General features: G+C 40.0%; 1 protein-coding gene across 1 annotated transcript; it reads left to right on the forward strand.

Annotated features, from left to right (window-relative positions):
* Positions 1-1,449: 1,449 nt before the first annotated feature.
* On the forward strand, positions 1,450-13,038 carry osbpl7 (oxysterol binding protein-like 7). The gene is made up of 20 exons (XM_069704576.1): positions 1,450-1,499; positions 1,594-1,647; positions 2,189-2,302; positions 2,405-2,557; positions 2,685-2,808; positions 3,526-3,644; positions 3,726-3,815; positions 5,952-6,102; positions 6,550-6,656; positions 6,778-6,946; positions 7,526-7,680; positions 7,777-7,905; positions 8,431-8,568; positions 9,457-9,520; positions 9,679-9,757; positions 10,838-10,982; positions 11,085-11,235; positions 11,505-11,631; positions 11,864-11,986; positions 12,682-13,038. Exons 3-20 carry the CDS (start codon positions 2,237-2,239, stop codon positions 12,788-12,790), a joined length of 2,199 nt encoding a protein of 732 aa, XP_069560677.1. The 5' UTR covers positions 1,450-1,499; positions 1,594-1,647; positions 2,189-2,236; the 3' UTR covers positions 12,791-13,038.
* The last annotated feature ends 1,098 nt before the right edge of the window (positions 13,039-14,136 follow it).

The following is a 14,136-nucleotide window of genomic DNA, read 5'->3' on the forward strand; positions in this document are numbered from 1 at the left end:
AATATACACATTACATTAAACGGATGTAAAAAAAAAAGATCATCGTTCTAAATGTTTTAGAAATCAAATTTGCTTTGCCACATAAGGGGGGGGGGGGGGGTAAATGTAAAATTTTGCCCAGGGGCCCCGTAACAGGTTATTACAGCCATGGTCACACACAGTCACTGTGAGACCCGCTGAAGCAAACAATATGGTATTTTGACCATTACTCCTATTTATAATATTTATTCTAAGGATACTGCTCACTATTATTATCATCTTGATTATTGATTCATCTGTAAATTCTTTAACATTTGGGATGTTAAACACCAGAAAATAACATCTCAAAATGTCACATTTGTCCAACTACCGGTTCAAACCCTCAAAGATATTCCATTCACTATCATAGATGGGAACTGGAAGCAGAATTTTTCACATTTTCTTTCCATATGTTGACATGCATCCAGAAAACTGGGTGTTTCACGGCGTTCTTTCGTCGGCTGACTTCCTCACGCTCTCGTTACAGGGTGCTTTTGGCGGATTGCAGCAGGTCTTTCTCAACAAGCAGCCAATCCCAGCAGGGAGCCGAGTCTGAGGTCGGAGCTGTGAAATGGACTCGTACGAATCTTCACTCAATCGCAGCCAGTCGCTGGCGAGTGGCCTGGAGAAGAACTCGCCGACGTGGAACAAGCCGGCCCACTCGAGGAGCAGCAGCACTCTGTCGTCCCGCCACTCCAGACAGGCGAGTCGCGGGACAGTCGGTTCACGATGCACAATGAGGAAACAAGGGGGATTATGGGTAGATGTATATTATCTTTTAAAGGGAGGAGTGCTGGTTCTCATTGTGAGGCCAGTTTCCTGTATGAAAGCCATAAAACATAATTAATGCCAATGATTTTCCTTCAGACTGAATTACAGTGATTTTCTTTGCACAACACTTCATTATAGCTGCAGACTGTAGTGAGGTAGATGCTTGGTAGACTTACAGCTATTTACAGTTCACCTAAATTTAATAAAAAAAAAAAAAAAAGAGGTAATATGATGAAAAGTAGACTTTGGCTGGACGCTCTCATCAGGATGCTGTAATTTTTTTTTAATGTATTTGTTTACACAAATGCAAAAAATACAAGTTGATATACACTCAAACAATTTAAAAATGTTATAAAGAGGTGCAGAAAAACATAAAAGAGGAGAGATAGAAAAGCAAAGATAGACGTCCAAAAATACACCTACATAAAACGGATAAATAAAAATTAAAACATCTAGTCACAAGTAGGGGAATTCATTCAACCAATTTTCTGTAAATATTTTGGACAAAAGTGTCAAAACCCCCCAAAAAGAGCTAAAAACAGATAAAGTGTTTTTCTTCTCCATAGATTATCAAAGACTGGGAGGTGATTGATGACCTTCAGGTAGATATGCACCCAGGAGGTGACAACCCTCAGGAGATGACCACCCCAGGAATCTGCGAAGGATATCTTCTCAAGAGGAGGAAGTGGCCACTTAAAGGCTGGCACAAGGTGAGACGTCTCGGCTTTAATGCTGACAAAATGTTCGGATTTCTATTTTTCTAAAGGTGTCGGTTTTTACAAAGATTATTGATCTCTTTTTCAGCGATACTTTGTCCTGGAAGTGGGGATCTTACGCTACTCCAAAAATCAACAGGATGTAAGTAAATCTCTAAAAGGACTGACAAACACGATCTCTGAGTAAATGGAGAAAAACTAAAACGATATTGTTTTGGATTTTAATCTGACTTTTAAGAAACATGTTTTTAAAAGTTGTACGTTTTCCTTGTCTGCAATGATTCTCGCACACTTTAGCTTTTGTATTACAAATTTGTCACCACTCTGATATCATTCAGAGAAATTATTCATATGTTTGGTCTCATATCAAAGCAGGAAATTTGGAAAATCTATTTTTTCTTTGAAATACTCTGCTACATGCAGCATTTTTAAACACAAATATGATTAAAATCCACTCAGATATGTGTTCAAATGATGTTTTTAGTGAATTGAGCTATTTAAATGGTTCTGTTGCATTTTTTTTAAAAGGTTAATTTTATTCTGTATTAAGTACTCCATCTATTCATTTTCAATTTTAAGGTACATTTATATATTTCTAAACTTGGGCACTGTACCTTGTAAAATACAGTTTATTACAGGGTTTTTTTTATACCCTTAAACACGCTTTTTTTTTTCCACTAAAGGTCTCCATAGGAAGAGTCCAGGGCTCGTTAGATGTCAGCCTCGCTGTCATGTCAATAAGCAAGAAATCTAATCGGATTGACTTGGATGCAGGAGACATTCTTTATCATATGAAGGTAAATACATGTATCAAATGCTGCTATTTAAATTATTATTATTTTTTTTAATAATGTGCCTTTAGGACTAATGTTCTATTTGACTTTTATTTCGTCACCCAGGCTAAGAGCCATGAACTCTTCTACATCTGGGTGACCAAACTGCAAGCGCACCGCCTGTTCAAGAAGAATGAGGCAGCTCACATCCACAGTGGCGTCTTCCAACCTCTGCCTCCCGCCGGCGCGGCTGGACAACCTCAGAGAAACGGAGACGTGGTGACTATCACTCAAAGAATAAAGTCAAAGCTGACACCGCAATTTTTTTTTTTACAGGTGACTCCAAAGTGGATCTTAAGGTAACTGCTGTGTCCTCCTGCCTCCTGTTTTTTTTTTTTTTTATCAGAGCTCCACTGGGATGGCAGATTCAGCCGGAGCGTCAGGGGTGCTGCCCGCAGCGAACACCGGCGTGAACAGCAAGGTGTCTGCCTGGCTGCAGCATAGTCACGACCCCGACACCTGCGTTCAAGGTATCTGTCACGATTCCCCAAGAATAACAAAGAACGCCGGCACACTGAATATGTGCTCCCAATTAAGAATATAATAATGTTTAAAAAAATTAAAAAAAAACGATTGCAAGAAAAACTGCTTTAATTGTACCAATTAAAAGTCAATTGAATGATGCCAGTTTATTGTTTGGCAGTTGATTGATCAATTACCTGATTGTTTGAGCTCTGCTTGTCTGTTGTGTTGTGTAGTTTAATTCATAGAAAAACAAAGTATAACTCTTCATTCATTTTTTCGTGTGTAAAAGCTTTAACCTGTAAAATAACTGGTCAGTAAGACTGTCAGATAAATGTAGTGGGGTAAAAACTGCAGTAAAAATACTTGGTTGCATTCCAGCACTGATTACAGTTGAATTGTGGGTAATGTAGGGAAATCATGTAAACATGCTTGATTTTCAGTGCCGCTGACACTGATAAACAGCGTGTAGTCGTCTGCATACAGAGTGATAAATGTCCGGTTTTTGTCTCAATCAAAGAGGAAGTTTCTTTTAAACAATTTATGCTCTTCTACCATTTAAAAGCTCTTGAAATGTATATTTAAAAGTACATAAAAGGATCCATAAATGTTTTTCTGGTAAGTGCACCTACACCAATCTAGCTGTTTCTGTGTAATCACGCCTGAAGTCTTATCTGATTAATAATTCAGAGAAACTCAAGTGAAATCATCATGTTCTCTTCTAGAGTTGCACCGTTGTCAGGTGGACCTTTCTGAGCTAAACCGCTTAATCCAGAAGCTGCAGGCGCTGGAGGTGGGCCAGGCTTTCACTAACGGAGAACTGCAACGCATCATCAGCCTACAGGTAGATACAGGCTTGTGACTTTTATTACATAACCAGCAAAATTACATCAATAAATCAGTTTTTTTTGGGGCGGTGCTGCAGAATCTTTCTCTCGAGAAGCCGAAGAAGTCGAAGTCGGGGAAGATTTGGGGCCACTCTCGCACACTATCCAGAGTGGAGGCCCTAGGAATGGTAAGAATGGTCTGTAACCTACTTTCTTTAAAAAATATATATATATATATATATATATATATATATATGATTTACATCGTTGATTTGACTTGTTGATGTTTAGGTAGATTTGAAATACTGCTAGGGTTTTGATTGAATTCATACCTGAAGTCTTATAATTACTGGTAACTTTCTGAACATATTGGGTTTAAAGTAACAGTAACATTTTGGGGCCTTTCTTTAATCTAATCCAAAGCCTATTCGTGGGATTACTAAATCGGTGAGTTGTCAAAAGGTAGAGCATGAGACATCTTGAAAATCATTAATATGTTGTGACCGTTTAATGACATGAAAGTGAATTGAAATGAAAGTTGTTGTTTTTTTTGTTTTTTTTATGTGCTCGAGCTTTGGGTGTTAACATCCAAAAACATGTTTATAATTCTAGAAAAATCTGATTTGTAGAAGGAGTAATTTATTCATGGATCAATCAACTAAACCTGCTTTTAGTTTTAGAGCTGTAGTTTTTTTATCCTGTCCCGCAGTCATGTTGATTTTGGCTGAATTACATCCAGAGCTCTGAAGGTTTTCTGTTTTACCAACCAAACAGGACCTCATTTGAACTTGAAATGCCAAATAAAATCATTTAAGTAGCTGGTAGGGCAGAAACCCTGCAGGGATCTGGTTCCAGAGGCCCAGGTTTGAGCCATTAAACGGCAGTCACCCTGATGTCCCAAGTGCAAATAAGTCCCTGATTAGATTACTGTGCTGATCGTAGATTACACCTTCTAGCTGTGTCTTTACACCAGGACCTTCCTCTCAGCTGTGGTTTTAAGCGGTCATCGCAGCGGAAACACAGGTGTAACTGATAACATAAATAATGACTCGGTTCTTTTGAGGGCAACTGAATTTGAAATAAAACAACTCAATGAAATGAAATTAAAACTTAAGAAAGCAAAGGCCCAGCTATCCTCATGGTGCGTTCAAGAGCAACTGGGACGTGGGAAAGATCCGAGCTCCGAGTGGGAGAATACACCTGTCGAACTGGGAAGAGGAAAGAGGGAGGTTTTTGAGAGCTTTGAGAAGTAAGTTTAATGTCACCTGACATGGCACCGTTTGAGGTGAAAGGAGGAAGTGCACTTGCTCCGAAAATAAGATTAAATAATCAGACTTCGTTAGGCCTAGCCTACTCAGTTTGCTCGCTGTGTTAAACAGCAGTGCAGCAAAACTTGTAGAGCTCTAGAGCACAAATAATGTTGACCTCCTAAGCTCTGATTCGTCTGTATGTTGGTTTATATAGATAAGGAAGTTGTTTTTCTGAGGGCTGTTTGTGAACGCTCTCAAAACGGATGTAGGACGTTCCCAAATGAAACTTTTCCAATTCCCAGCTGCCTAAATGCACATATTAATGGTCGACTTAAATTAGTTACACCTGTGTTTTGCCAATCTTTTTTTTTTTTACGTGTGTGCCTTGCATTACCTCCAGTCCATTACATTTGAAAACATTTGCTTTATTGCTGAGAGATTTCAACCCCGGTATCAAAGCAAAGCGTGTAATGCACACATCCATCCAGTAGAGGGAAACGTATCAGTGTCTTGCGAGAAGCATCAGTGTCACACACTTTAGTAAAGCAAATCAATCGGCTGTCAATCAAGCAGACAGGCCCCCAAACATACCGCTTTTTGATGCCTGATATCTAATTAATGACAGATTATTTTCAGATGGACTGCCAGAAAACCAATACGAAGGAGTGACTCTAGCTAATGACATCACAATGACTCGTGGAAATCATTTATTGACTTTGTATTTCATGAGAAAAGTTGAATGGGAGTCTATGGGGCCTTTTTAGAGCCGACCCCTAGTGGCCCTCTGTGGTATCGCAGTTTGTGGCACTTTTCAGACCTGGAAGCAACTTCCCCTTTTAGATACAGTTTATGTTCATTACCTCCACGGAGGGAAGTTTGTCACATGACCTCCATGACGTCATGCAGGTCAAAGACACACTTCACTTTAGCGGACTTGTGTGTGTATTTCGCTCTTTGCTGTGATTCTTGGCTCCTCATTTACAGTAAATATGAAGTTTATGTATTTTACAAACAAACAAAAAAACAACCATGAGTGAATCACCCAACGTCTTCCCTCTCCTGTTCACCTCACAGCTGTCCTCCAGTCACCTGAGCAACTCGTCCCACCTCGGTGTGTCGGTCCCCTCCATCCCCGACTACGTATACTCTCAGTTGTCCCCTCCGACCGTGACGTCACCAGAGGGCAAGAAAATCCAGCAGGACATCTGCGCCACGTCACTGCGAGGTCAGAGAAACAGATATATATATCTTATCTATAGACAGACAGATACAGTCAAAAAAGTTCAGTTTGAATTATTACATTATATTTATCCTGTTAATTCCTTTATTGCACAATATGAAAACATTGCAGATTTGATTTGTAATCAACAGAACATTTTTAATCTTCATTTTATTTTGTTTGTTGTTGTTTTTTTCTCATTTATTTCTCCTTAAATCTTCCTCATTTCGTTGATTTCTTTTTAGCTGTAAAAGTGCATTTAATTAATTTGTGACGATATTTTCCTGTTTTCATTTCTATGTAATATTACCATTATTACCCTGTTAAATAAATTTAACTGGGACGAGGAGCCTACAAACATGGATATGAACCAATATTAACTTTTATATTCAAAGAGATGTGCAGCTCTCAATCCATCTTCTCCATCTTCTCCATCTTCTCCTGCCACCTCAGTGCTCGCTTCCCTGAAGTCGGTGCACGACACTCTAACCCAGGAGAGGCAGAAGCTGCAGGAAGTCTGTGACACCAACAACATCCACCAATCGAACACATTAGCTGAAGTAAGATTGATGCTTCGGCTGCCATCTGGATTCTCGGGCACATTTCTCCTTTTTTATTTATTTATTTTTTTGATTACCGCTTTCCTTTGTTCCTCCTCGTTTTTCTTCCCTCCGCCTCCAGCCTGCAGCGGTGAGGTGTTCATCCCACGGGCCTCCTTCAGTAACAGATTCAGCCGCGGAGTACTTCGACGCCAGCGACGACGTCCTTTGCGGTAGCTCCTCGGAGGTGTCGGATGAATCCGGACTCAGTGATGGGAGCACCACCAACTCGGAGCCGGAGGAGGGACACGGTGGGTACACGGTGCACCAGCGGCTTTGTCCAAAGTCTTCAAGCTTTAACTGTCAACACATTCAAGGCATGAAATGTCAGAGATGTTTTTTTTTATATCCTCATCTCCTCTGACTGATGGTTGTGTCAGTTCACATCCCAAAAGACATTTTAAAACTTTGTGGGGTTAAAAAAAAAAAAAAAAAGTCACATTCAAACTCCATCCTGAATCAGATTGTGGAGAAATGTGATGCAGAAAAATCATCAGAAGATAAATTGTTGCTTTGATGAAGCTGTTTTTCCATCGAGTGCCATCATCAAGTCGAAATATTAAATTCATCCAATATTTTTAATTTATGACAAAATACACATTGAACTAATAGCATCACACACAAAACTAAAAGGATGGACATGTTTAACATCACATCTGCTAAACATCCGTATCTTAGCATTGTTAGTTTCTCGATGTGAGCATTTAGCAGTCTCGGAGCTGCTAGCATCGCTGCAGGGTCTGGTTCTTGTTTTAGAAATTTGCACTTTTGCTCTTGAGAATTATTTCCTGTCTGATTATTATCATCATTTCCTCTCACCAATATTACAGCATCAGCGACCCGGAAGTACCGCGCGAGCATTTCCAAGGCTCCAAACATCGTCGTTCCCAAGAGCACCGGACGCCGAACAAGTCTGCCCGCCACCTGTCCCGACAACAGCCACGTGGGCCTCATGGCCATCCTCTACAACAACATAGGCAAGGACCTGTTTTCCAGCTTATATCGATGAAGTCACACAGATTATTATTCTCTTTGTCCGTTTTCTGACCCCCCGTGTGCCGTTTCTCCTGCAGGTAAAGACTTGGCTCGAGTGTCGATGCCGGCGGCTCTCAACGAGCCCGTGAACCTGCTGCAGCGGCTGTGTGAAGAGCTGGAGTACAGCGAGCTGCTGGACACCGCCAACAACACCCCGGACCCCTACCAGAGGATGGTAACCCTGCTCAAACACTCACTTTGTCCCTGGTGTTGATTCTGGGAACTGTTGTCGTCGTTGACGAGGTTGATAACGTCCCCGCAAATTGGAGTTGAAAATGTCATCGCAAATTTGTCGGATAGTTTAGAAGCAATAGGTGCAAAATTTGTCGCCAAATAAATGGTTTGGGTTTGTGTTCGAACTCCTTGTACGTCATGTATTTAGAAGAATCTGATAATCACCATGTTTCTTTTTTTTTTTTTTATAAAAAAGAAAGCAGGAATATTTTTCAATTCTTTTGGGGAAAAAAAACGTAATATCATTGAAAATAATACTCTCAAGTGAAATTCTATGAGCACGTACTCATGAGAAAGAAAATTGAGTGAAGAGAACCAGAGATCACATGTTAAGTGAATTGTATGTGTGAATATATTTCAACACACTCACCTTCAATCCTCTTTTGTTTTCTACGTCAGTGAAATGAACTAAATTAACACAAAAATATAAGTGAGTTTTCACATGTTTTTTTTTAATCTCATGCAGGTTTACATTGCTGCCTTTGCCATCTCTGGTTACTCCACCGCGACGTTCAGGAACCGCTATAAGCCCTTCAACCCGGTGCTGGGGGAGTCCTACGAGTGCATCAGGGAGGACCGCAGCTTTCGCTTCATCAGCGAGCAGGTCGGCTATTTGTCTCACACACATGCAGCTGCATACAACTAAACTAATATTCTTTAAAAGGGAAAAAAAACAAAAAACGTGAGCTTCCATCATCTCGTCTCGTTGGATTGAGATGGATCACCCGCCGGTTTAATGGAGTCAACGCCGGGTGATTTATTGCTTTAATAAACTCACACTAACTGATTGCGCTATCAAGAATTCAACGCACGTTTTCATAATTTATTTTAAAATGGCAGCAATTAGGAGGAAAATAATTAGATGTCGCTTGTCAAAAAAGCCTTTTAATTACTGAAACGGCTTAGAGATGCAGTTCCTAACTAACACATTCATATTTCAGGGAGCTGTTGTAAAGGGTTTCTGTTATAATGAAGTTGGGTTTATCCAGTGGAAGAAATTAGTTAAAAGTGCTGAAATCTATTTAAGCTGCAGTTAAAATAAGAGAAAACACTAAAGATTCGAGCACTGGTGTACCCAATAATATTCAGCGCGACAGAGTTTGTATTCCATGCGAGGATTAATCTGGCTCCGCCCACCAGCTTCAGTCTTCCCTGTGATTAAAGTCTGGAAACGCTGTTTGCATTCGCTCAGCCGCTCTAAAAGGCGGACCGACCGCTGACTGAAGCTGGCGGCAAAATGCGGCGACGTTGAAGCGGTGGTCGAGTTTTGGTGTATACGGTGGTCGATGCTGATTTACGTTACGTATGTTAAATCTGTCTTTTACGTCCACGTACAGCCTCGGCTTGGTATCTAGAAACAAAAAATAATTCCTGCACATGACCTAATAATTCTAAAGAGAAAGACTGAGTAAAATACAGAACATAATATTTGAAAAGTTTTTTAAGGCCAATTTGTTCGACGTGATTTTGTGACCTCTTGTGTATTCACCAGGTCTGCCACCACCCGCCCATCTCCGCCTGCCACGCCGAGTCAGAGAACTTCTCCTTCTGGCAAGGTCAGACTCTTTTGCTATCAAACCAAATCTCTCTTTGTGTGCGAGTTCCTGTTTGTAATCACAGCTCTTTTTTTTTTTTTTTCCATGTTTAATATCCTTTTTAAAAAGCTGCCTTTATGATACAGCGTCCTCAACACCTGTTTTATATCTCCGCACAGACCAGCGATGGAAGAATAAATTCTGGGGGAAGTCTCTGGAGATTCTGCCGACAGGGATGGTGAATGTGACTCTTCCCAGGTAAACAGTGTGTCGGCACATCTGTCGGATGAGGCGTGACACCATTAAGGTGTAACTGGGAGTCATATTATATGAGAAAGCATCTCTTTGTTTATCTGGGTGCAATGAGACATGAAACACTTCCTGTGATTATTATCATTTTAAAATGGCACCAGTCTCAGGAAACACAGACAGGACAAACTTTAACCATCTGTCAGTACATTCATCATGATGGGAGCTGAAGCATTTATGTACATATTGCAGAAAAAAAACCTTTATTGATATGACTGGAATAAACAGAATTTAAGGCTACAAATGATTTGTTTTTTTTCCTTTTTAAAAATGATGCTTCTTTCTAAGTTTTTTTTACATTTTTAAATCCCTCCTTGAGAGCGAGCGGTTTTGAGTCGGCCCACGTTGATACTTCACACCATAAAATCAATTAAAATGTGCGAGGCAGCTCTAGCATGAGCCCACCCAACCCATGCATTTCACTGAGACGCCGTACGCAATTTCTGCTGAGTCGGCAGCCGGTCGAGATAATGAGCAAAGCAGGACAAATGAAGTGAGCTGAGCAGCATCGGGAAAACCTTAAATTAATTTCGCTGAACTATTTGTCACAACCAGCCGCTCTCTTTTTTTTGTTTTTCACATTTATCACGTCCTTCTTATAGTTTTATAGTCTGTACTCACCTCAGCTTGTTGTTTCAGAGTCTTTGCTTCCTACCTCACGTTGATCTGCTCCACCTGCGTATTTAATCTGTGTGCTGCCCGTCCTTCGGGCTTAATGTTTCCAACGTTTTTTTTAAAGTGTTTGGCTGAGTCTCAATTCACGCACTTACGTACTTGCACTGTGCATATATGAGGAAAGTTTTGCTTTGGTTTGGTTTACATTTTATGTGCATTATGTAGGCGCCCAACTAAAGATGATTTTTGATCAAAAACAAAAAAGATTACGTAAAATGTTGAAAACTATCCATCACAATTTCCCAAAACTGTCTCTGAACTGCTTGTTATGTCTGAAAAGGTTTGAATTTGTGCCACTTTAACAGTTTTTGTGCTGACCAAATATGTTGAATCTTGTTTGTTTGTTTTTTTCAGGTATGGAGACCACTATGAGTGGAACAAAGTAGTGACCTGCATCAATAATGTGCTCAGCCAGCAGCGATATCTGGAGCATTACGGAGAGGTCACCATCCAAAACCTCAAAAACAACGTCTGCACCTGCAAGATTACCTTCGTCAAGGTGAGTGAAGGGACTTCTTGCTCTGCTCAGGCCTTCTCTCCTTTACTGTTTATTTTTTTGCCATGTTTGTTGGACTGATATGTTGTTGTTTTTCTGCTGCAGGCTCGTTATTGGGGTTCAGAGACGAACAAGAACGAGGTGCAGGGCACGGTGCTGGACCAAAGCGGCAGCGTCATCCACCGGTTCGGGGGTCTGTGGCACGAAGGCATCTTCTGTGACACTCTGCCGACTCCGAAATGTGTCTGGAAGCTAAGTGAGTACACGACCGTCGCGCACGAGACAATGCTTCAGTTTGTCCTTGTGGTTTATCACAAACAAGATCCCTTTTAATCTCTTATTTTAATGGCCGCACGACTTCCTGTTTTGAGTCTCTGTGTCACGTGTTGACGGTTGATGAGGTGGAAGGTTTTACATGAAGGTGAAATGATTAAGCGTTCCTGCTGCCAAAAGAACTAATCAGCATAAATCCAGACGTCACGTTTGTGCGGCAGCTCACCTGAGAGGCTTCTGTCTCCCCCGCAGATCCACTACCGAAGGATTACCTGCTCTACTACGGCTTCTCCACCTTCGCCCTGGAGCTGAATGAACTTCCCGCCGACCTGAAGCCTCTCCTGCCTTCTACGGACAGCCGCCTGCGCCCAGACCAACAGTGAGGGAGTAGTTTGGTTAATTGTCTACAAGGCACTGAAAAGTAGATTTCAACCTGGACGAGAGGGCTGCATGAAAACATCAGTGACACAACAATGAATACAGACGACAAACAAAGCCTTGATAAACACAATATCCAGCTGAAATATGATAAAAGTATAGAAACAAAAGGAAGCGTCTCAGCCTGATGTCACTTTTTCATTCGTTAACTTCTTCCTCGACCTGTTTTGCAGAATGCTGGAGAAGGGAAAAGTGGAAGAGTCGGACAAAAAGAAAGACGACATCGAGGCAATTCAGCGGGAGCGGAGAAAAGACCTCGCCAAGAAGGGTGAAGAGCACGTCCCACGATTTTTCAAGTAAGTTTATTCATTTCAAATCCTACTTACAGAAGGATAGAAATAAACTGTTCGGCTCTGCATCATCAAACATCTGTTTTTAAATCCTCTTATGAGGCTGGAAAATACTTTATGGTATTAATTACTAATGTTAAATCCTAATGTTTAGTTTTATTTATAGTACTTTTCCATCTTCTCTCTGCGGACTGTAATTGGATTCTAAGTTGTTTAGTAGCTAAAGACTTTTGTTAAATCATATAAGTACAAAAAAATATACAATTATGGCTGAGACATCGATTTTTTTTTTCTGTTATAGATATACTTGAAAATGATTTCATTAGTTCATGAAATATCTTGTTTTGTTCAACCAACAGTCCAAAATATTACATTTTCTAACATGTAGGACATAAACATGGAGCAGATTTTTTAATTTCATAACCTGGAATTACTTTTTTTGCATCTTAACTTGAAAATAATAGCTGCCAAATAATCAATTCATGCATTAATTTACAATAAACTAATTAATGCAAATACATAAAAAAAGCACCTCTAATCTTTGGTTTAAATTGCTGTTATTTTGCAAAGACAACAGTTTTCCCACAACAACAATGATGTCTATGTTATCAGGATTTCTCACCGTATTCCTGCGCAAACACATAAATCACAGCAATACCAAAGTTTGTATATAATTATTTTTGTCTTCTTCTTTTCGACAGGAAAGCCAAAGATTGCTGTGGACGTGACGTGTGGGTGACAAACGGGAATTACTGGAAGCTCAGGGAGAACCCGGGTTTCGCTAAAGTCGACACCATAACGCTGTGGTGACGAGGATGAGACGGTAGAAAAATGTGCAGACACGACCACGTGAAGGAGAGAGGTGGAAAAATATCAGTGGTGGATATTGTGGACAGCATACATGAACCGCTCTGACAGAGAGAGAGAGAGAGAGAGAGAGAGGAGATAGTGCTGCTGATCTGTTCTTGTTCCTTCTGCACGCCCGTGACTGGCTCACGGGGAACCTCAGTCACCGGAGATAACCAGCACACACGCTGGTGAAGACACCTGGAAAAAAACGTAACATTTTATAATGCTTTTTTTTTTAATTATTTTTTTTTTTAGATTACTTAAAGAAACATGTATGCATTTATATTTTTTCGTTTGCTACATAACGTGAGATGCACACTCGGCATACCGGGACTTGAAAATGATCGAATGACTTGAAAATGAAAACGGATTTTTTTTTTTTTTTTCTGTCGGGTTAGTAAGAAGCTGACTATATTAGTGTATTATATCTAAACGTGAAGTCAAATCACGTCGTCCTCTCGACCATCTTACTGCGCTTTATAATGAGTACAAATGTTGGATGGTGTGAATGTACCGGAGACGATGCTGCAGTCAGGGCTGAACTGCCTTTGTCATAATCAGATTTATTGCAGCTTTATTTGGGAACACGCAATAATAAAGCACATGAACGATAACTGCAAAGCAGCTGTAATCAACATGAAATAACAATGTAGCATATGGCTAGACTTTGTATGAAACATTATTGGGCTTTTAACTTGAAATGAGGGCTTTTAATTTGAAACAGAAACAGGAAATCTCAGCATTCAATGCAGAACATACAGAGAACCTGTAGAAGCTTTATAACAAGTTTCAGGTCACTGTTTTGTTGTCTAACCCACAACTTTATTGTTCTGCAGCAGGTAGCTGTAGCATTTACAGCGACCTGTCCAAAGGTGCAGAAGTACTGAACTACTCCAACAGCTGTTACGTTGTAAGAAGCGAATATGATGCTGAAGATAGTTGTTACATCATGAAGGAGGATGTTTCATTGATAAAGTTTGAGACGGTATCTGTCTAAATACTTTGGTCACTGCTAACATAGAAAATACGATGTTGCAACGTCTTCAAAAACAATGTTTTACTGTTTTTTATTTGATTTTTTTTGAACTCTTTAAAATAGGAATTTCCAAAAATTCAACATAGACACATATTTTAAAGAGCAGATAATATTTATTATTCTCTATTTTTATGTCTTTATTAGGGAAATAAGTATCCAGCTGGTTGGAAACACGTATATACTGTATTTATACAGTACATTAAACTGTTGACATCACAAGTGTGTTTTTATTTTTCAGTGGAAGTCAATATATTATAGCTGCATATAACTG

This window comes from Brachyistius frenatus, unplaced genomic scaffold (assembly GCF_029030835.1).
Source record: "Brachyistius frenatus isolate BFR_SWC_R1_liver_20210118 unplaced genomic scaffold, ASM2903083v1 Contig_51, whole genome shotgun sequence".
NCBI lineage: Eukaryota > Metazoa > Chordata > Actinopteri > Embiotocidae > Brachyistius > Brachyistius frenatus.